At 26.6% G+C, this 24,424-nt stretch overlaps 1 protein-coding gene across 2 annotated transcripts in view; it reads right to left on the bottom strand.

The window, feature by feature from the left end:
* LOC107446630 (TBC domain-containing protein kinase-like protein) overlaps positions 1-24,424 on the bottom strand; it is a 47,601-nt gene that overhangs the window by 15,997 nt on the left and 7,180 nt on the right. For both annotated transcript variants that reach the window (XM_016061322.4, XM_071179149.1), the window contains exons 3-17: positions 23,776-23,848; positions 22,371-22,485; positions 21,336-21,409; positions 20,469-20,580; positions 19,982-20,051; positions 16,746-16,807; positions 16,264-16,325; positions 14,404-14,555; positions 11,487-11,616; positions 9,024-9,123; positions 8,126-8,175; positions 5,642-5,735; positions 3,083-3,217; positions 1,263-1,325; positions 999-1,176 (exon numbers count right to left, since the gene is read on the bottom strand). In XM_016061322.4, the coding sequence (XP_015916808.2) occupies positions 999-1,176; positions 1,263-1,325; positions 3,083-3,217; positions 5,642-5,735; positions 8,126-8,175; positions 9,024-9,123; positions 11,487-11,616; positions 14,404-14,555; positions 16,264-16,325; positions 16,746-16,807; positions 19,982-20,051; positions 20,469-20,580; positions 21,336-21,409; positions 22,371-22,485; positions 23,776-23,848 (1,470 nt within the window). The remainder of the gene's footprint in view (positions 1-998; positions 1,177-1,262; positions 1,326-3,082; positions 3,218-5,641; positions 5,736-8,125; positions 8,176-9,023; positions 9,124-11,486; positions 11,617-14,403; positions 14,556-16,263; positions 16,326-16,745; positions 16,808-19,981; positions 20,052-20,468; positions 20,581-21,335; positions 21,410-22,370; positions 22,486-23,775; positions 23,849-24,424) is intronic.

The raw sequence follows: 24,424 nt of genomic DNA, 5'->3' as shown, positions 1-24,424 counted from the left end.
CTTTCGCCAAATCTTTAAGGATCCTAATACAAAGCCTCTATTTAAGATAACTGAGCTGGAAAAAGAGTTGTTTTACCTTTGAGTTCTAATGGTTCTGATTCAACTGGGAGCCTGGACGAAAAGTCTGCATTTCCATGATGCTGAGTGCCCCAATATACTAATCAAATCTGCAAAATGATTGCAGTCATTTCATAGCAGTCAGAATGAGAAGGCTTTTTTGCAACTAAACATGGTTACTAGCGCCTTAAGGTCTGCAATAAGGGTAAATCGCCAACCCTTTAAATAAAGATGGAATTTTTCACAGCCTAAATGATAAAAAGAGTTTCTTTATCAACCTGTGACTGATTCTTTTCTGTATTTGATAAAGTTCTGGATGCAAATGCTGTGGTTCTCTTAGTTCTATCAGGTTAAACATGTAAAGAACTGGTCCAATTTCAACAGGGGACACATCCGAAGCTAATGTTAAGGGTACTGACAGGTCACAATCAATTAATACTTGCTTCGAATAAATCTCTTTTTTCCCCCTTTATATATAAGTTATACTTTCAAATGAATTTTGCCACTTTTTTTTACCACTCCCATTCAACTCTTTGAGTTAACGAGCTATCTTATTTAAAGGATTAGCAACTGTAGAAAGATTTAAATAAAACCAGTCATAAAAATTCACTACACCTAAAAAACTTTTAAAACTAAATACTGTTCGGAACTAGTGTATTAACTATTGCTGAATTTTCTCATCGATTTTGTACAATATCTTTGCATCAATTTTGTGCCCCAAAAAAAATTTATTTCATTTATTTAAGAAAAATTTGCTTTTAGATAAATTTAATTTTAATCCATGTTCTTTAAATTTTCTGAAAAATTTTTTTTAATGCCTTTAAATGCAACAGGGTTGTCACTCAAATCTAGAGGGGGAAAAATCTCCGTGTTTTCCTTGTACATATTTTACACAATATCTTCAGAAGAAATAAAAAATGCAAATTTTGAAATTAAATTACCTTCATTATTGAAATTTAATGCCAAAAATGGTGCACACAAAGAATCCAGTCCTTGCCAGTATACATACTGAGGGTGGCTCACAACCCATGCTTTAAGAATTCGCTTAAATTTTAGATGCCCTGCAGGAGAAGATAGCAATTCATCATATTGATGGCATCGAGGGATATCAACTTCAATCTAGAAAATGAAAACATTTAAAATAGCATAGTGATACAGTACTTAACAGTATTATTCCATAAAAAATAAGATTTTTTTTTAGCTACCTGGCGGTCAGTTGGTGTTGGAGTTTCTTTATCTATACTATCATATATGCTTTGAATATCACCCTATATAACAAAGAAATAAAAATCATAATTATCATAAATGAAGGAAAAATCACAAAAATGACCATAACTTAAAAAATTACAAAATGAAATGAATAAATCAGATATGTCAGTTTAGAATAGAAAAAGCACATTTAGTATGAAGTATTATCACCTTTAGCAGCAATACAGTTATGTGTGATGTTTTCAATTATGCAGTCTATCAGTTGCCAAGTGTGGCAAGGGTTTGAGAAGGAGGATTGAGAGCAGCTACATCTCTTCCTAAAGCACCCCAAAAATGCTCAAAAAGATTCAAGTCTGGTGATCGAGCTGGCCACTTATGTGCTGAATTATTTGCTTATGAAAGTAATCATCCACAATGCAAGCCCTACACAGTGTTGCTTTATTGTCCTGTAGCACAAAATAATCACTTATTGTACCAGCATAAGGACACACAAGGATGTTATATATATACATGTGACCATTCATAGTTCCAAGCGTAAAGATATGCAGGTCTGTGTATCCACCCAAAGAGATACTACCCCACACACAGATACTGTCTTCTTGGTATGAATTTCATTCAAGGATATTTCATGGATGATATTGGGTTCCAGGTTCTCTCCAAATCAAACAATGTTACTATCCCATAAGAGGCTAAATCTAAACTCATCAGAGAAGCTGAACTCAACAGCCCTCCATTGGTCAGGCATGCAAACATGTTGCTATGCTCAGCTCCAATGTTCCCTTATGAGTGTGGCAACCAAATTACTGGTCGCATAGCGAACCAACCATGTTTATGAAGCCTTCTACGCATTGCAAACGCTGACATCAATCTTCCGGTGTCTGCCCTAAGATTGGATCTGGGCTGACTCACAGTTGTAGTTTTAATTCTTTGTGCACATAGCAATAAATATTGGTCACCGGCGATCATCATAGAATTTGGTCTTCCTCGACTGAACTTTTTAAATGCCTAACCTTTGGTTAGAAATTGTTGCCAAAGTCTATGAACCACAAAAAGACTCACATTTAGCCATCTGACCAATTCTATCTCACTTTGTCCTACCTTTCTTCCAACAGATCTCCATAGCAATTCTTCAGACAAATGATACCTGAAGATCATTGTTACAAATTAGCTATCTCAAATTTTTAATTTCAGAAACATAGTAGAATTCACAGGCTTGCGATCACACATACAATTTTATGCTCATTGCAGATGATATCATTCCCTCACAGCGCCACTAATTTACATTTTGAAATTTTACTCAGCAACTCGTATTTGATAACATATTCAGATTTGATTAGGATTGGCAATTTTTGGGAGATTGCTATTTTTGTAATTTTTCCTCAATTTATTTACCAATATATTTTTACTGAAAACAAGCTTTTATTATTGAAAACATTAAATTTAAATTAAATTTTAAACCAGTTAAGTATAATGCTTTATGCTTATTTGGTTTTAATTTACAATTGCATAATACTAAAAACATAAATTTTTTATTTGAAACTTTAAAATGAACAATTTGAAAATAAATGTAAAGCAATTTCTTTTGAAAATGAAGTATAATAAATTATGTTATTCATCATTTAAAATTAATGTTCTTTCAATAGCAATTCAGCGAAATAGTTTATGCATCTTTAAAACTGTAAGAATAAAATGTCAAGAAAACGATAATCTGTTTCTCACTTATATTTTTGTAAACAAATAAGACAAACAAATAAAGTTGAAAATGTAACATAGCAAATACATTAAATATATGAAAGTAATATGACAAATATACCACCTCAATGTCCAAGAGAGTGGCCCAAATCCAAGGACGATACAAAGGGGGTACATCAATCTTAGCTTCTTGAAGCATTTGAGTCCTCTTATATGGATATCCTTCAAGTAGCTTTTTAAAAAGAACTATACGATGAAGCTAAATTAAAATAAATTTGCTAAACTAAACTTGCTTAAATAATTTATAATAAAAATTTATTCAGGCAAAACAATTAACTTATGTTTCTTTTTTAATAAAATTCAGTGTTAAACCTCTTTTTGAAAATGAACTAAAAGTGTTTCCTTTTGCAAAGAAGAAACTAACGTTTTTAAGCACAAAGATTATGACAGGACCAGATCCATTCACAATGCTGTGTATTCATTAATAAATTAACGATTGGGGAAAAAAGATTTAAATTTCATAACAACTGACATCAAACTAAAAATCAAAACAGAAGCCTTAAATTTAAAAGGAATTTTTCCTCCTTATCTAAACACAATAACTGAAACTTAATTTTTCTGAGAGTTCTATGAATAGTTAAAGTTAAGGCAAGCAATCAGAGAGAAATATAATTAAATTTAAACATATGCATTAACCAGTCAATCATCTGGATAGCATTCAACAAAACAGCAACTTCTAGCAATATATTGTAAGTGTGTAAATTTTCAGTAAAAAAATCAATTTATCAAGAAATAATGTAACAGATAATGTAAAACTAAACTATAATCTATGCATTATAAAAATTGCTAAGGACTCAGAGGTGTTTGAATGAAGATCATCAGAAATCAAGATAAAGAAAAACCAAAGCTACAATGACAATATATATATGCATAAAAAAAAAAATTAAGGTTGGTTAATTTAGCTCAAAGATGGCTCTCTTTTCTTTAATACCTGTCACATAAGCTGTAAAAAATAATTTCATGAATTAAAAAGTTTTGCATATTCTTCAACATTTAAGTTCCTTGGCAATACTACTGAAAAAAATAATAAAACTGAACTGAAGCAGACAGTTTCAAAACAAGAAGTCCTAATTATATTTTTCAGATTGCAGCAACTCCTCAAATTTTATTTAGAAAAGCCTGTTTTTCGTGTGTGGTTCTGCAGTTTTAAATATCTTCTGTACTCATTAATTAACAAAGTTAAAATTAGGCCCTTGAACTATTAAACTCACATTTTAGTATGTGAATATTTGATCATTAGATTAAAATTGATTTTAATTTTGAAGGAAAAAATAAACAAAACACGACCTAGTTTTGAATTCAATAGAATATAGTTAAGAAATTGTTAAATTTATAAAAATTCATGATTTATATAAAATTGGGCACAAAAACATACTTTTTAAAATGCAATTCAGAACAATTATTGTAAGGACAGAAAGATAAGTTGAGCAAACATGACCAGAAATGGAGAATAATAAACATCCCTGATGAATATTGGTTTCTTAATTCTTCAGACATTAATACAGAAGAGTCCCGATAATCCGAGCCCCGGTTATCCGAGTTTCCGCTTTAACCGAGCTATCAAATATTTTAAGGACTTTTTTGTTCTAGTTTATTTTTTATTTTTAAAAATGCCGCCAAAAATAAATCTGAATTTTATCTTCCAAACACTCGGGAAAACAAAATCTAACAACTTGATCCCATGAAATGATCGTTAATATCGTCAATAATGAAAATGAACCTAGCGAAGATGATGAAGACAGTGACGATGAAAATCAATATATAAAAATCTCTCACGCAGATGAACTTAAAGCTGTCGAAAATGCTACTGAATACATAGAACAACAAAAAGAGGCGACACCAGACTTCCTGTTATCCCTAAAAAATGGTGAAACATTGCTGCAGAAAAGCACCAAAGTTATGTAAAACAAAAAACGATTAAGGACTTTTTTTAAGTAAAAACTCTTTAATTCTCACAAAGTATACTTTTTAAGTTTTTTCAAGTAAGTTTTTTAATAATAATAGGAATTGTATGTGGTATACTCGTATAAATTTCATATTTCTTAAATATATTACATTTATACCAACTCTTTTTCTTTCTTTTTTTATACTCTTCGTTTTAACCGAGTTTTTCAGTTATCCGAGTTAGTCGTGGTCCACATTAACTCGGATAATCGGGACTCTACTGTATATTATGTTATTATATATGTGAATAAACGAAACTATATCAAAGTAACATTAAATTGTTTTATAAATAACAAGTTACATTATAAAAAACAATTTTGGAGTGAAATATCCAATATAAGTATGTGAGCTACGTGGAGAGACCTAACATTGAGTTTACTACAAAAGGCGACAGATTTATATCTGATTTGCAAATTATAAATACTGTTACTGTTAAAAAAGTGAGTGAGATACATCTTTGATGCAAACATTTAGGGCATATTATGTATTGTATATTGTACCAATAACTATAACTTATTCTAAGGCACAGCACAACATAAAAATGGGTAATCAGCTAATTCCTATCTTGAAAATAGAAGATATTTCAAAACAGAAATATTTACTTCAAACTTTTTCAAATCTATAATTCTAGGAAAATAAAAACTTTAAACATAGCATCAAACAAAGTGTTTATTATTACCTGGTACTCAACATCTTTTTCTTTAATGATAATAGGAAGCTTTGATGTTTCTTTAAGTGTTGAAAGACATGATGCAAGAGTAATGCCATTCAAACTAAAGTAATAATATAAAATTAAAATTACTGTTAATAAAATTCTAAAGCATTTTTATCCAAACTTCTTATTTGTATTTACAAAAATGCCCTTATCCTTTTAGTTACACCAGAAACAGTTTTTAAGGTTAATATTTGACACATTTCAAATTAACATTTGTGCTACAAGAATTTTTTTTATCAAACTTTCTATCCTACTGCCCAAACTCAGATTTATAATTACACAGACTTACAATTAATAAATGAAATGTTTAATACAAAAATAATGGGTCTAAAAGTTAAAGTATCATAAGTTAAGCTCAATTGAAAAGTAAAAGAAGTTTTTAATATAAAAGCAAAAATAATTAAGCTTGAATAATCTTACTTCTATTGAAGTAATCATACAATATTTTAAACTGGCTAACTAAATTTTTGGAGCAAAACATTTTGGATAATACGTAAATTGAATCCCAAATAGTTATACTAATTTTAAAATAACTTCACATGTTCTTTTTACCTTTTTCAAACTACTAATTGTACCAAATTTTGAGGACAGCGTGCAAAAAATAAATAAATAAAACATCCTAAATAACTTTTAATCTAATGATTGGTTAATATTAGCGTAATTCATGGGTGTAACCTCAAATATGTATACTAATTAGTCCATACAATATTTTAAGTTATAAACTTATAGATAAAAACATACTTTTTTGGAATTAACATAAATTTTTTTGTCAGATTTGGATTTCGGACCCTCAAAAAATCTGGGAGAATAAATAAGCTGGAAAATTTAGTCTCTATAGATAGAAGTAGGTGGTAGGACAGCAGTTAAAAATTTGGGCCAATTTATGACAATTTATTTTTTTGTATACTTCGTTAAATCTCGAGAACTTTTTAAGCAATTTGAAAAATTTTGCACACAATTATAAAAGCTGTTTATTCAAAAATAATTATATGTTAAAGTGTTTCTTTAAATAATTATTTATTACTGTATTTAATTATACAGTGAGCTCTCGCTATTACGATATCCGATACAACAATAACTCCCTCTATTACGATAATGTTTCGTGGTCCCGAAGAACTTTCATATGAATTAATGCCATCCTCCTCTCAATATTACGATATTCTTTGAAGCAATAAACCCCTGTAAAACGATTTTTTTCTTCCAAATTTCAACCTTATTTTCTCCATTTATAATTGGTTTTTAAATAATGTAAAAAATCTTATTTTATCTTCTTTTGCCATTTTTCCATTTTTTTTTCTGACAAGAGAAGATTCACTGCTGACCGGTTTTCTGGTGTGTTTGCAATCTTATTTTATTTCAATTGTTTTTAATATTTGGCCATAACTAACACTCTGAAAATTAATTTTTTATAAAATATATACATTTATAACTAATACATACACAACATTAAAATTTTTAAAAAATCCTATTTTGTCCCCAAAGTATGTTGCCCCTCGATGTAACAATATATCCCTCTACAACAATATATTTATTTGGACCCAAAAATATTGTTGTAGCGAGGTTTTACTGTATTTGGAAAAATTTGAATTCCAAGGTAAAGTTTTAAAAAAAATTATTGTAATTACACATTTTAAATAGTGAAATTTAAAATTTGAACAAAATTGGTCGAATAGTTCATAAAAAATTAGATTTTAAAGATGTGAATTTTTCAGGAATACATTTTTTAAAATGATGGAAAAATTTTTATACCTTAGAATTTAAAATTTTCTCGCCTATTATAAAATAAAATAATAAATAATTATTAAAAATGATTTTTAGCATGAAATTATCTTTTGATAAACAAATTGTATAATTGTGTGCAATAAGTTTTAAATTAGCCTAAAAATTTATTGAGATACAGCAAAATGCACAAAATGTTAAATTAACATTAGGGGGTTAAAATTTTGAATAGCTCTTTTACCTAAATTATTGGGAGCATATTCTCCAGATGGCGGCTGCCCTCCATATTTTGGGGGTCAGAAATCCGAATCATGCAACAACAAAAAAAGGTATGTTTATTCAGAGAAAGTGCATTTTATGTCTGATTTTGTAGTATAAAATATTGTCTACACTAATTAAGTACCATATTTGAGGCATCCCCGTGAACCGCTGAGTCCCAATACGAGAAAATCTGATCATTAGATCTAAATTTATTCAAGGTGTTTAACTTATTTATTTTTATGTATTTATTTACTTTTTTTTTACTGTGCATTAATTCCAGAATGGAAGAGAAAGAGATAAAATAAAAAAAACAAGAGTTAATTATTATCTTCTAGCGTTAAAACTATTACTAGCGAATTTCAAATGATTTCAAGCATTTGTATTTATATTTTTTTAAAACTAAAAACTATTGTCACTCAAAAAAAATTCATTTGCATAATTTTAATAATAGTTAAATTTTATACTCACGAATATTCAGTAAGAGGGTAATAAATATCATTATCCACATCCCTTAATCTCTAAAAAAATTTGTAAACAAATAGGTATATCAGTTAACAGTTAGTAATAATTTCCTAAAATCATAAATTAGTTTGAATGCACCAAAAATATTAAGAATGACTGGGTATTAAATGTCTTTTTTTTTATCAATCAAGATCCTCTTCAGATTTCATAGTGGTGTTTTTTTTCCGTGATAGAATTGCTAGCCCTAAGAATTTGAATTATCACTTTTTGATGTCATTGATTTACAATTTAATCGTAAATCCATGTTATTTATTCATGTTTTCTAAGACCTTTCTGCATATACTTTTTTAGAATTTCTTTATTTTTTAACATGATACGACAATATGCAAATTTATGCAATAAATTTTTTATGAGCTTATATTGTGACGATTCCATCATCAATTTCTTTTAAACAAGCATAATCCTAAACAAGAAATCCTAAATAATTGTATTTAAAACCTGAAAGGTGCATTCATTGCTAGAATGAAAACTTTAGTGAATTTGCTATGAAGAATAAGTTAAAAATGTAAATTTATACAAATCTGAATTTATACATTTCTTCTGAATTTATACAAAGAGGAATTTGATCATTGCGATCTATGCAGATAAATAATTTTAGATTGAGAACAATTAATTCAAACTTAATTTGGTTTTTAATTTAATAAAATTTTAGAACATTTAAATCATACGAATTTAATTAAATGCAAATAGCAAAAGAACTTAAAATTATAACACGCCAGCTAAAATTCCATAAATGACTGATTAAAAACATTTTTAACAAAAACTAAATTCTTAAAAACTAATTTTCTCTAAAAACATAAAACATAATAATTTAATTTGTTAATAAAAATTTGTAAAATCTTACATGTTTTAGAGGCTCAAGAGGTAGAATCAATATTGAATCATCCAATAAAAATGCTTGATCTTTTTCATGACCAAACTCTTCCCCTTCTCCAGATATTATTCTAAATAAAATATTATACAGCATTTGTAAAGTACAGTAACGTAACAAAAAATGCTGTAGAGGAAAAAACAAGCAAAAAATATATACATCTACTTTAAATTTTGCCAACCTATAATGACATATAAAACTAAAATAATATACGTTTAAGATGAAAAATTGGATAAGATAAAAAAATAAGTTTACAATAAAAAATATGTTTAAGCTATTTGTAATTAAGAATATAATGTGTAATTTGTAAATATTATGCAATAATATATATTTTGATTATGTAGTTTTAAAATATAATATAATATAATATAAAGTTTAGTTAATATTATGTATAACATGGAAAGAAAATAGTCATTTTAATTTCTTAAGAAATTCATTAAATTTCTTTTTCTTTCCAATTCTTGCATTTTTATTAACTAATTTAAAAATATTTTTTTAAATCATCTGGAAATAATACTATAATTTAAGTTAGACTGAAATTACAAACTATTTAAATTTTTAATTAATAACTTGATATTTCTTTGTTGAAAAGAGTACCTTACATTTCTTCCACTTGGGATCGAGAATACCAATTTTTTTTGTAGCATGTTTTTTTTTGTTTTGTTCTTTTACTACAGAATTAACTTATTTGCAATCAAAAATAAATTTAAATAAATTGTAAATTACTCTTGTAGCAATTGAAAAATATTAAAAATGAAAGGGGGAAAAGAGATACACAATTTGTTTTGATGTCCGATAGTTTTTAAGTTTTATGTTTCTGTTTTATTCTTTTCACAATATGTATTTTTTACACTTTAATTATTTTTAATCCTTGTATATTTTTTTCATTTCTTTAATAACTTTTTTCACTTTAATAACTTTTTTCACAATGCATATAAATTATTTTTGAAGAATCTTTTTGTTGATTCACAATATATGAAGGGTTTATAGCATAACATAAGCCACTTTTTGCAAGGTATATACGCACCTTAAAAAATAAGTACTACAAAATATTTACCAGGACAAGTGCTTTTGAAATTATTTTTTAAATTTTTAAGTATTTTAAAACAAGAAACTGGTCTTTAAACTTATTTACTATTCTTTTACTACTTTTAAATTTTCGTTCCGCGGCTTTTCACTATCCCACACTAGAAACTTCTCATCTTAAATACCTTGATTTTATCCTTAATATATTTTTTTGTTTTGATACCAATTTTAATTTAACTTTAATTTTTAACTTTAGTCAGCTAGATATTAATAAATGCAATTCACATTTCTAAAAAAACATGTCTTTATCAACTGTATAAAACTCTAAATTAAAAGAATTAATCAGGGCAAAAATTTAATTTTGAAAATTCACTTAACATTAAAAAAATATCATCCATGTATAACATTTTACCTGTGCCGACCCTATGCAAGCATTAAGTACACTTTAATTCGTTTATTATTAATTTTGAACTATTTAAAAATTCCTATTTCATGAGTTTTATATTCAGTAATTTTGAAACAAATTAATAAATCATAAAATATTGGTAGTAGAAATACTCAAACTTTTTACAAAAATGCAATTTTTGTCATATTTTGTTTCAGACTAATAAATTTAGATTCCTCACAGTTACTCAATTTAAATTAGTCACATTTCCTACTAATATGATATACTTAGCAAGGGGAGGTTATTGGATGAAGTGACGATTAAACTTTGTCCCTGATACTCTTTTTTGATCAGTACGCTCTGCATTTGCATTACCTTATTTAAAAAGAATTTCAGTAATTTTTCATGAAAATAAATTATAAAAAAAAAATCTGCCATTGACTAACATACAATAATTGCGTAAGCAAATTAATTTACTATTATAAAAAATTAAGAGCAAACCCAGAGTTTAATGATTATTGAAATTATACATAGCAACTAAATAGATTATAAATTCTATAAAATTCAAGGGTAAAACCTATGTGATAATTTTAAAAATATTTATACTGTATTTTGAATAGTAATATAACTTTTAATAAGTATGGTAACCTGATTTAATATGTTATACTATATTTTTAATTTCATAAGCTGATAGAACTGAAGATTCATATTTTACAGATTTTAACTGCATTTGTCAGATAAAAAGAAATTTAGTACACTATCAATTCAGAAATAGTAGTTTACAAGTTTAATTCAGTGACACAAGTAAAACATTCAGAATCATATTTATGTACTCTAAAATATACACACATAAAATTGTGGATTCTATGCTATTAATCAAATTATGAGAAATCATAAATTCCAATAGAAAGTAGGTCAAAAGGAATAGACTAAAATTATACTAAACAATAATTTCTATTATAAACATTTCTCAAAGGAGCTGGTAACTATAATGCAAATAAATACACACAAGTATACATTCATACTTAGAAACATTCAATACAGGTGGTTTAGCTCTGATTAATTCCTGCCTACGTAGTTCAGACTCTAAATCTCCTCCTGCTAACCGCCATAAATAGTACACCTCATGCAAGGGTCTTTGGCATAAATGATCATCTAAAAAAGATTAAAGTTTAAGCTAATTCGTAAATAATTATGTTAATAACTAGCATTTATTAAAAATAAAAATTTTAATATGAGTTCTTGTTATGATTGGTAATGTAATGATAAGTAAAATGTTTTCTGCAATTTTCATATTGAATTGATTAATTGCAATATGTAGATCTATTATTTTGAACTTACATTATTTTTACATTTGTAAAACATGTCATTATCAAGTGTAAAAATTTAATATAGTCAAAAAAGTAAAATATTGATTCAGACAATTAAATAACAGTAATAAACAAGTATAAATATACGTCAATTATATGATAATATTTTTTTTCTAGTTTTTCTGCATATTTGAAAATAACAAACAACATGTTTTAAATAAAGAATTTTTTTTCAGTGTTAAAAAAAAATATATTAATATTCAAAAACTTCCATATAGAGTTCAGATAAAAGACATTACAATGTCACAAATTTATTATAAAATTTACTTTGTACTCAAGCAATAGCGTTTTGAAAATAAAAAAATTTTTATTTACAAAAATATAGTTTGAATTTCTTCAGTTGATCGAAAATACTGGAGAAACGTAAATACGAAATCAACAAGAAAATCTGTTACGACATTATGTGATTTAAAGAAATGCATGCTCAGTGCTAAAGTGACAAAATATTTTAGCTCTACAAGATCATCTTATTTTTTTTTCTTACAATAATTTCAGTAATATCCGAAATATCATTTCGAAAATTAAATTATGTACTTTTTTAATACCTATTTTTAGTTTTAAGATTACTTTAAAGAACACATATTTGCTACTTTTCATTTTAAAGATAAAGTGAACCTCCCTATTCAGGACATGCATAAGATGACTTCACAATGACTCTTCTTTATACATTCAAAATTCTCTCTGATCAGCAAAAGAATAAAGGCAAACTTACACTTTGTATTATGCTAATCAGTATTAAAATTTTTGCTTACAAACTGCAAAAATTTTAATATTCATTATTATTTAGATAAAATCAATAAATTACACTTAAAACTACTGCGCATAATAATTAGATTGTAAGTTTGTATAATTACTAAAATTATGAACAGTGAGTATCGATCTTCAGTACAAAAAAAAATTCTATTTCTAGGTAGAGTTTCATAATAAATTTTACAGGCTGAATGCTGATTGTAGTGGTCTATAGATTTTCGATTTATTTACAACGATTATATGACAGGTAAAGACAGGCAGTTTGGTTGGAGAGACTAAACTGGTTAATATTATTCAAACAAGTCCATCAAATTAAATGCATGAATTAAATTTAAAGTTTTGTCCTCCCACATTTAAAATTTATTAACCCAAAAGTGTTTTCTCGCAAACAATAATTTTGTATAGTTAATATTTCTAATTTATTTAACTTTTAAAAAGGGTTTTAAGTATTTTTTTATTTTAAAATTATGAAAAATATTTTTTATTAAAACTTACTAAATATTGCTTACTTTACTTTTAGGTTGCATTAAAACCTAAAGATTTTTTTAAAATAAAGATTTGCTATATTTTTAACCAAAGATTTTCAAAGTAAATTTAAGTCTAGAATCTATTGCATTACTCAAACTAAATGAGTGTAAATATTTTTACATAAGACTTTTTTATTTAAATTTTTAATATTTTTTTTTAAATTACTAAAAAAATTTTAAAAGTTATTAAAGCAATATGGAAAACAGAAAAATTCATAATATGATATTGAGGACAAAATATAAATTAAATGCATCAAAACCGAATCGTAATAAGAAATCATTTAAAAAGAAATAAAGAAGATTCACTCACGCAAAAGTTACACATTAATTTTAATTTTAAAAGATAATAAAAATTTATAATAAAATAATCATAAAGAAATTATAATGTACTATTTAATCAAGAAAGTTTTACAACAACAGTATGTCCTGATATTTTAATTGTGACTGTTATATGAGAAGCAACTATTTATACTATTACAAAATGTGTATTTAAAAAGAAAAAAATTTTAAGCAATTATCAAACAATCCTAAAAAGAAACTAACAAGTACATAAACAATTCATATTTAATTAAAATTAATCAATATTTATTAAATTAAGTCAAATAGAATAAATAGTTAAAAATAACGCTTTCTAAACTTGGAAAGATACTGTACCTCAAAGGAATCAGAATTCATTAAATTAAAATTATTGCATCTTTAACAGATGTCAAATAAATAAATATAGCAGATGGAGAAATAACGTTTAGTTTGTAATAGTTAAAGTATTATCCGAAATTATAAAACAATTAAACATAATAAACCAAGGATGACGAAAATTGAGAAACGAAAGTGGATTTAAAAACAAAGAAAAAAATCTAGCATGTTAATATTCTTAAGTTCCTAACTCCAACATTCAATTAACAGAACTCCAGAAACGCAGAAGAATAATAGAATCTTGAGGATACGCTTCAGTCTGGATTAATTTCAGTCAGTCTGGATAAAAAATCTGATTTTTTTTCTTTCTAAATTCTTTAATGCAAAAAAGCAAATTTCAGTTGAAAATGAAAGAGTGAAATCCCACATATTGATACGGTGTAAAATTACCTTTTCCCGAGTTCCTCTCCGATTCTTGTTTTCCCAATATTCCCAGTGCGTAAAACTCTGTCAATTTACAAAAAAAATTTAAATTTTGAAATTTTTGATGTGAGTAAGATTAATTGCATCAGGAAATCAATCATTTTAAAAAAGAAAAAATTAATTCAGAAAATAATTTTAAATGTGACTAAAAATATTTTTTTATGAGTGAGAAAAATTACCCAAATAAGATAAAATCTGTTTCTTATCCTTCACACCATTGCATCGCATCTGAGTAGATAAAAATGAAAGAGGAGCATTCATTCTTCTTCTCACATATTTGAAGTCAAATTCATTAAAGAAAGAGTGTTGTAACAATTGCTGAGCATCTGGTCTAAAAAATAAAACACTAGTCACAAAAATATATTTTACTTGAATTAAAAAAAGAAAAAAAAAGAATGCAGAATTAAACTTAGTTAATACAAATAAAAATATAAATTTTTATTGTTATTTTTTGGGCAAAAGTAAAAAAAATAGATAAAAATACGCACAAGATTCACAATAGATTTTTAAAAAAAATTGAATATTATGTAAAACTTTAAATATTAAGACTGCCTCATAACATCCCCATAAATATAGCCTATTTTTATTATATATATTGCAGTTATTAGAATTACAACATAAATCTTTTATTGAAAAGTGATTTTGAGATGAAGTAAGTTTGCATCTTGTATTCCCAGATTTTGTGATAAATTTAAGTAAGATCAGTTGTAACTTATACCACTTTCATCCGACGAACAGGATGTGTCAAATAGTTTCGATAAATAAAATTTTTTATGTATAATTTTTAAGTTCTATTGCTCAAAAACTACTAATCTCAACCAAATCATAAACTTTGAGGAAGTAATAATTTGTATTCCTTCCAATACAAAAAGTATTAATCAAAAATTAAAATAAAAATTGAAACTTCGCATGAATATTTAGATAAGAGATTTATTGTATAAAAAAGTTTTTTGTTTCACTCTAATTATTGCAGAGATATGGCAAAATATCAAAAAAGTGAAATTAACAAGAGGAGCAAAATTTTAATTAGCAACCTAACTATGTAACTAAAGCATTGAGACAGTATTTTTCCAATAGCAGCAACCCTCCCTTTATTTTGAGATTCAGATACCTGATTCCTTTTTTAAAAAAAAGGTTTATTCAAAGAAAGTATATTTTTTTTGTCTGGTTTAGTAGTTTAAATATCATTTGCACCAATTATTTAGCATATTCTAAGTCTATATCTCGAAACATAAAGATAGCTTGCTGATATAGGAAAATTTGCTCATTAGATATAAATTATTCATGTGATCATATGTTCCTTTTTTTGCAAACTACTTCTAATGCAACATCAACCACCTTTCCTTTTTGATACTATGCTCAATGAACTTGGTCATAAATAATGTCTAAGATAGGGTATATCAAGGAATTTAATACTAACCATCCAACAATGTTGAACGCTTGAAATTCCATTTTGAAGAAAATGGTAATGCAACCAACCATTATTTTTGCTTGATTTGTTAATTTTTTGGGTGAACAAAAAGATGTTGCTTTTCAAGATGGAAACATATTACATGGAAAATATATTATACAAGGGTAATTTTTATAAGCATTTTAAGTAAAAACTTTCTACCAACTAAAATGTGTTTCTATTACACAAATTTCAAAACAAATGAAGGAGAGTTCCAGACTTCCTCACATTTATTAAATAATAATATACTTCAGGTACTTATTAACATCATGAAACTTTCTGTTTTAGTGCCATAAATGCTTTCTCCTAAAAATGTAAATGTGCAAGTCATTATTAAAAATCTTTTTTGGGTAATGATAGGAAAGATCTTTTCACAGTATATTTTTCTACTGTAAGCACAAAATATTAAGTTCTTTTATATTTATCTAAAGTTAGTTGATAAGCTATATATCTTACATTACTTGCAATGCAAAGAAAATAACAAAGAAATAAACATACAAGAAACCTAACATTGCTCAGTAACTCACATTAATTCAGATTAACTGCATATGAGTTAAAAAAAAAAAAGCATAAAATAACAAACAATTACCTCTGACTAGGATTTGGTGTTAAACAATCAGCAATAAATGATTTTAAGTTAGGAGATGCAGCCTAAAAGAGGAAAAATATCTAAAGTTAAAAAAAAAAAAAATTTAACGTAATTTGCATTATTTCAATTAAATCTAAAAAATTGCAATTAATGAATTGTTTCAGTAAATTTGTAAATTATTTAAGGATATCTATCAAAAATTCAAATATTCATACACAATAAAGTGCTTTATGCTCACTTAAATAGAGATAAAAAAAAATTTAAAAAATAGATGAGTCCTGATAATATGAACTAACCAAGATCAACATTTACTCTAATAGCTAAAAACAATGATTTAATAGAGTTTTATATTATTAACCATAAAAAAATCAACTTAAAACACTGTTACTGAGCAACCTACTATATCTCATGTTAGATGTTGTAAAACTTTGATATGCTATGGTTCTGAAACCACAATGTTAAAAGTTAATAATGGAGCTTACCTCTAAACGTGAAGAGCAATCATGTTTTTTCAAAACCCTGTCAATTACTTCAGATCCATTTTCTAGAGAGAAAAAAGTTGAAGCAAATAAATAATTTTATAAGTTGTTAAGTAGTAAAGTGAATAAAAAATAAAACCAATTTTCATGAAAATCATTCTTATTAAAAGTTGTGAATTTTCAGTGCTCAATACAGTACTATTTTTCTTAATGTTTAACTCATCAAAGAACATTCTTAAAATGTAGATGAATAAACAATTAAATCAGAACGTTACTTCAATTCTTACATACAAAAATCTCAAGTACATACATCTTTAGTAATAAGTAGTTAAACATTATAGAAAGTATGAGGGAGCCTTTTCCGCTTATATTTATAATTTATGACACTTGTTTAAGAAACAATGAATGTATTGTGCTAGCTGTAATTAACAAAATAAATTTTTGTAAAAAGGAAATGTAATTATGCATTGACTAACCTTATTTTTTTTTAGTTTGATCCAAAAAAAAAAATTATATAAATACAGAGTAAAATATAATCTTCTAAATAAATGAAAATAAAAAAAGCTTCCTCAAAAGTTATTCAGAAATAATTTTTTTATATCTTTCCATGCTTTTCTTTAAATAATTTTAAAAAGAAGAGTTTCCAAAAATCTTAATATATAATTGTAGTCAATACATCTTCAGTGTCTCACTTCAAGTGCTGAATAATTCAACTAACTGTCAAATAACTTTTGATATCTTAACATAACAACCGATGCCTTATCCTTCGATTCTTTATTAATTTTTTTTAAAAAAAACATTACCAAGAAAATTATATTTAAATTAAAGAAATATAATATTTTTATAATATCTTCAAGTAAAAATGAGATGTTAACAAATTATAAAAACCAAAGCAACTGTAGAACATTATTCATGACTAAATAGACCAATCTGAAGATAAACCTGATGATACTGATTAAAAAAAAGTAAACAGTTTACTTAATTAAAAAAAGGTAAACTGAAAAAAATGATTAATTAATAAACTTGAAAATTTTTTTCTATAATTTAAACTGGAAATTTAAAAAAAGGTATTTAAAAAAAATAATAAATTAAAATCACTTAAAAGAAATTCATTAATAATACTCCCTCTCCGGAAAAAAGAGAAACCTATAAAATTTAACCAATTGAGAATTATTCTAGCCAAGTAAATATTCATAACAGTAATCAAAATTAAACCTATAAACACTGATAATTTTACCAGTAATTTTTATTTAAACAGTGAATTAATTTTTTAAAATAGAATATGAATAAGAAGAAAGTGTTTTTAAAGGACAGCGGCTTATTTTTACAAAAAAGGAAAAGATGGCGCATTTATAGGGATCAATGGGAAGGCAGGGTGAGGCACCCTTCTAAAAATGCTTAGGGAGAATACTGTGTATCATTTGTAAATAGCAATTTCTGATTTTTCATTAATAAATCAATAATCACTACAGACCTACCAACCTTAGAAAATAAAAAAGCAGCAGACTTTTTCTGCATCACGACATAGCGCAATATTGAAAATTAAATCTGATTCACATTTCTTATAAGAAGTTTATTCCAAAATATATTATTTACATTTAATAAAATAGATCACAATAAGATTCTGACACTGACTAATAAGAATATCTGTTCTTAGTATAAAGGATATGTGTTCTTAGTATAAAATAAAAGGTTCTTAAGAATTATATTAAAACAAATCTTTTGATTTTTTAAAATTTAGAAAGAGGTTCAAAATATGTCAATAATGAATACAATACTTTATACATTTATTTCTTTTAACTGCTACTGTTTTAAAACTGCAGATGTTGCTGATTTAGCATCATTTAAAAAATTATTATCAAAATCTCTTTGGAAGCATAACTCTTTTTGATTTTCCTTAATTGTCATCAAGTTTCCTAAGTTTTGCATTGTTAATGAAGATCGAAACTGAGTTTGTATTTTGGTAACATGGCTAAATATTCTTTCACATGTTGCATTGCTGTGTGGAATAGTTAACACAGGATGCATAAACTTAGCTAACACAGAATAAGCATTTCCCTTTAGAGAACCTACTTTTGACCACTTCATGCCTATCCTATCAGTAGATAATGACATTTGAGAATTTGCATCACATTGAAGAACACAGAATTGCGATTCCAGAGTATCGAGATATGAATGAGTATCATTTTCACCCAAAACCTTTACCAACACAGGAAAATTATCAATGAAAAACTTAATACTAGAAAAAGAAGCATTGGAAATATTTTCTAAATTAACTACTTCAGCATTAGTTTAAATTTCATTTCTGAAATATTTAATTGCAACATTTAACAAAATAATTTCTGACAGCAGAATAAAAAATCTGTTGGTCACCACTGCATAAAGTATTAACAATTTCTTTAGTTTTGGGAACCAATCAATAAAGCTGAATCGATTTTTTGATTCTGACCGAGTCAGAATCAAAATTTACCACATCAGATGACGTAATCATGATTTCATACAACGTGAAGAGGCAAAGGAAAAATGGGGGTTGTATCCTAAATGTGGAAGATCGCTTTTTTCTTCTTTTTTCTCTCTATCGTGCACTAAATGGAAAAAGCAGGAGAAAACATCCTGACGGCAGGAGGACGAAGATTTGAGGCAAAAGCAGGAGAGTTGGCAGGTCTGTCACTATTAATTTTATAACTGTAATTGAACAGCCAACCCAATTTTGGGTTTACGACTACTAATTTTGGGTTAACAACTCCATAGACCTGTAATTTAGAACCCAATCCAGAAGACAAGGGAACTCCTAGTTCAAGTATTGGGAGAAATTTAACTTCGTGGAGGACATTTTGATGGGTTTAACCCGCATATGCATTATATGGTGAAGAAAACTATGAAAACCTAACACTGTTAGCTTGACGGCAAGGCGACTGTAAACTATGATCCGTCTACCACTGAGAATATTTTCTGTCAGCACTGTGTTCGGTGTGAGCCGGGTGCAGAGTTCTTATCGACCAGCTATCGCAAACACTTAAATCTGGTTCACCTCATTGGAAGGTAAACGCTCTATCCCCTGAATCAACATGGCTCCTAATCACTATTTCATTTCTTCTTGTCTAAACAGTAACAATACAATAAAAACTTTATGAATAAAGTAACAGAAGTATAAATGAAAATCGCTCAAATCGCCTTGCCCTCTAAAGTAACTTGAAAGAGCTAATTTTTAAAAAAAAATTAAACAGATCAATAGTTACCAAGTTTGGTAAAAAGTATTATTTCTTTTAACAGTTCATCTAACGTTAGTCCTTCAAACAAAGAATTTTCCTAAAATATAAAAAAAATATTAACAATGAGTTTATGAAATTTACTTTTAAATGCTTGTGGCAAAGTCAATTAAGAGTGAATTTTGCTCAAAGAATTTAATTAAAGGAATAAAACGTTATCTAATAAACATGACATTAATAAACCTGTATTCAATATCTACTAAATGGACATAAGGAGACATAATAAATAACAATCTTTAAAAATGGATCCAAAATATAATATAATGCTAGTTAATATAATATTTAGAATAAAACTAAAACAGGTGCTCTAGAGTATTATGCTAATCACATAAAAAATTTTACAAAATAACTGTCAGAAAATACTAAAAAATTTTAATTACCCATTGATTAAAACCAAAGAAAAAAATATATAAATCAGTGTAAAACAAATTATATTCATATAATTTAATAAAAATACCAAGATTAATTCCAGAAGTATTATACCAAGTGACCAAATATCGCACTTTGGAGACGATGGATAAGGAAACAAACCATGAGCCAGCACTTCAGGAGCCATGTAATTAGGGGATCTAAAAATTTAAGAGTAATTAAAGATATTCAGATATTTCAGAAAATTAAATAATATATGTAAAACATAAATAAATACATTTAGAGGGAAGTAATACTCTCTGATAAAACACCCGGCTCTGAATCAGGGAGTAATCAATCCCTGAGGAAGAATTTCACAGTTGTGAGAAGGAATGAGATAAATTATAAACAGTAAATTTTATATATGAGAAATGATAATATACTTTCACAATAAAGAATTAATTCACTAATTAAAGAAATACTGTTAATTTTAAAAAAAAAAGCAAAAACTGCTTACTTTAAAAATAATCAGAAAGTGAAAATTAAATAAGTTAATGCATTGCTCTTTCAACATATGCAAAAAAATAGGACTAATATGTGGACCTATCATGAAATTTCTTAGTGTGAAAATTTAAAAAAAAATTTCATAAATTTAAAAATCTTAGGGCACAGGAAAGCTTTAAATAAGATAAACTGATCTAACATGAAGTGTATTAGATTTATACATTAGTTATAAACAACATAGTTCAGTAAGAGCAAAAATTAGATGTGTTATACTAGAAACCATATTACAATTTGCAGAATATTGATATAATGTATTTCTTGTACTACTAAATAAAAATTCTAAATAGTACAGTAGCATTAACATAGAAAATAAATCAGTTCTATTAATCCTTGAAAAATATTTTCTTCATTAAATTAATCTTGATGAGGTGAAACTCATTAAAGTAATAGCAAAACATGTAACACTACTAACCCTATTGGAAAAGAAACTGTGGATCCATTTTCAGTCATGTAATATAACCCATAGTTTGACAGCTTTACATGCCCCTTAAAAAGAAAATAAAAAAATTTTTTACTGAATATTAAAACAAAATTTATCAAAAGAATGACAATAAATGAAAAATCAGTGACTCACAGAGTATGTAATAAAGTAAGAAGAGTAGTTAATTAATTATGATAATCAGTAATAACTTAGGCTTTGCCCATCAAAATAAAATACTTATCACTTAAAACTAGAAACAACAGATAAAAGGTGAATAAGACAAGCAGTAATTCTAGTACCACTAGAAAGAAGTACCACTACCAAAGGTGAAATAAAAACAAACATATTTTAAGAAATGAAGATAAAATATACTTTAAGGATATAACTATTGTTTCTGTTCAATGATTAAGAACTTCCCTCAGAGTCAAAATACCCTTTATTCCTTAATTCATGTTATTGAGTTTTATTCTCAAATTTTACGTTATTACTAATCTAAAGATCTGCATACTGTGAGCCTCATATTATTAATCTTACTTTAGCCTAGGTACGTTTTCCTGTGTTGTTGTGTGTGTGATACATGTTTTGTGGATGCTGAGTACAATGTCAAACATTCTAATATAAATAAAAGTAAATCAATATAAATTATGGTTAGATTGAGCCACTTTAAACACATTAATGCTATTTTTTTTAAATTTAAATAAAAAATGCATATAATTCCTTGAGAATGAGAAGTTCCCTCCATGTTTTATTTTAAGTAGAAATTTAAGAGAATTTAAATGTTCTGGTGGTCTAGCATTACCACTAAGTAACCCTTATAATATTTATTCAATTAACTAAATATTAAACCAATAAAGCTCTCCAAAAAAAATTTTTTATTAGTATGTTATGATAAGTTTTATTCAGTTTGTTAAAACCTCATATTGTTAATAGGATTCGACAGTTATCTTTATTAACTAAGGAAAATTTAAACTAACAAATGAATGGAAAAGACATAAAAATTTAATGGAAAAGCATAGTCATACTAACCTCACAATCAAATCGAATATTATTTGGAGATAGATATCTATGGACCATACCTTGACTATGCAAATATGACAATCCATCTAATATTTCAAATGACAAAAGGGCAATATCTTTACATCTGAAAAGGAAATAGATAAACAAAACACATGACAATTATTTTAAATAGCAGATAATAAGTATAAATTCCATTTATATTTCTCAATACATTTTTGACAAATTTAAATATTCTAAAGAAAGTGTCAAGGAAATAATTCGATGGAAATTCAATTAATTGAAATTATTATACAAGACAATTATTTTGAATAGCAGATAATAAGTATAAATTCCATTTATATTTCTCAATACATTTTTGACAAATTTAAATATTCTAAAGAAAGTGTCAAGGAAATAATTCGATGGAAAATCAATTAATTGAAAAAATAATTATTTATAGCAATGAACACAGTAACTTTAGCTTGGCGAAAAAATTATCTATTTTCTATACAATGGATACTTGAAAAAGTTCCTAATGTTTGCAACACAGAACTTTTGGGATGATATCTGTGATAAATATTATGATAAATATCTCAGCTTTTCGTGATGAATACTTTCTACATACTATACTCATTGTAAATATACTGGTGAAAACATTTAGAGGGAGGAATGATTCTTTTTTTTAAAAAAAAAAGAACAAAATACGTAAAGCTTGTACCCAAATAAGATATCAGATGATCATTAAACTCTTCATGGCACCTCTTCCATCCAGTGGCGTGTGACATATTTGCATTTAGCAGAGACACTGTAATTGTGTTTGTGTACAGGTACAGTAATTTTTGGTAGATCGGCCGCAACCTATCTGTGTTTAAATGTTGGCAGTGTATAAAAGTCGCTCTCTCTGTGCGGCCTATTTGACCATACATCCAATACGGAGAATTCATTTCCCCTGAGCCACACATGATGATTTTGTGATCATAGCGGATTTATAAAAAACAGATGTTTACAAAAAACTTTCTGAAGATATGAACCTATTTCGTAATGTTTGCTCTGATATCAATATCATTGAGCAAGGAGGGAAACATGGAAAAGTTTCACTAAAATGTGGAAGTTTTACAACAAATAATTTAATCGCGGATATGAAAAATTCACATTATTCTACCTTTTCTTTAAAAATATATATTCATATATTTTCTACCCATTTTTTCCCCAATTGACTGGAAAAAATTTAACTTCTGAAAATATTTAGAACAATTGTTAGTTTGAAATTATACTTTATTAACTTCATGTTTAGCAAAATTCATGAAGCCAAACATTTTCAAGACACTGTTTTTAAATATCAACGCAGAGGTATTTTTTTAAAAACTTAATTTCAATGTTGAATGCAGTGTCTTAGATCCACAAATAAAAAAAATCAGACTATAATTTTACTTACGAGTCCACTGAAAACTTCTTTTTCTTATTGTGTAATCCATTTTGATAATGTTCAGAGACAACCATCACTCTTTCTAAAATAACATTATTTTATAATTGTATAGTTTAGTAAAACATTTCAAAATTAAATAAAATTCATCGATCTGTAAAAATTCATTTTATTATTAGATCAGATTGAAAATGAATGATTATAAGTAAGATAAAGTGAAAGAACCATAAAGACTTCTTTGCAAATGTTTATACCAACATCAGCAACAAAGAGACATCATATTTTGTGTTGCTTGGACAGGATAACAGCTATATTAGTCGAACTGCCCACAGAGTTTTCAGACTACCCATTAAAATGCCATCCATGAAAGAGCAACTCACTCCTCCCATATTTAGATAAAATATGAAAATGAATTCTTTAAAAACTCATTTCATAATTGAGTATGAGGCTTCCGTGATTTTTGATGCTGCTTTAAGCTTGATTGACATTACTCTCTGAGTTTTGCCATAATCTGATTTTTCATTTGGTGAAAAATGTATTTTATTTCAAGGGGATTTTAGGCAAATTCCACCTATTATTAAATATGTTAGAAAAGATCATATTACATGCAGTGCAGCAGAAACCCTTGGATTAGGGTCAAATATTAATTATTTTTGTCTTA

The sequence above is a fragment of the Parasteatoda tepidariorum genome, chromosome 1 (genome assembly GCF_043381705.1).
Source record: "Parasteatoda tepidariorum isolate YZ-2023 chromosome 1, CAS_Ptep_4.0, whole genome shotgun sequence".
Taxonomy (NCBI): Eukaryota; Metazoa; Arthropoda; class Arachnida; order Araneae; family Theridiidae; genus Parasteatoda; species Parasteatoda tepidariorum.
The sequence above is the reverse complement of the archived record's forward strand: the minus strand, read 5'-3'. Positions and strand labels throughout refer to the sequence as shown.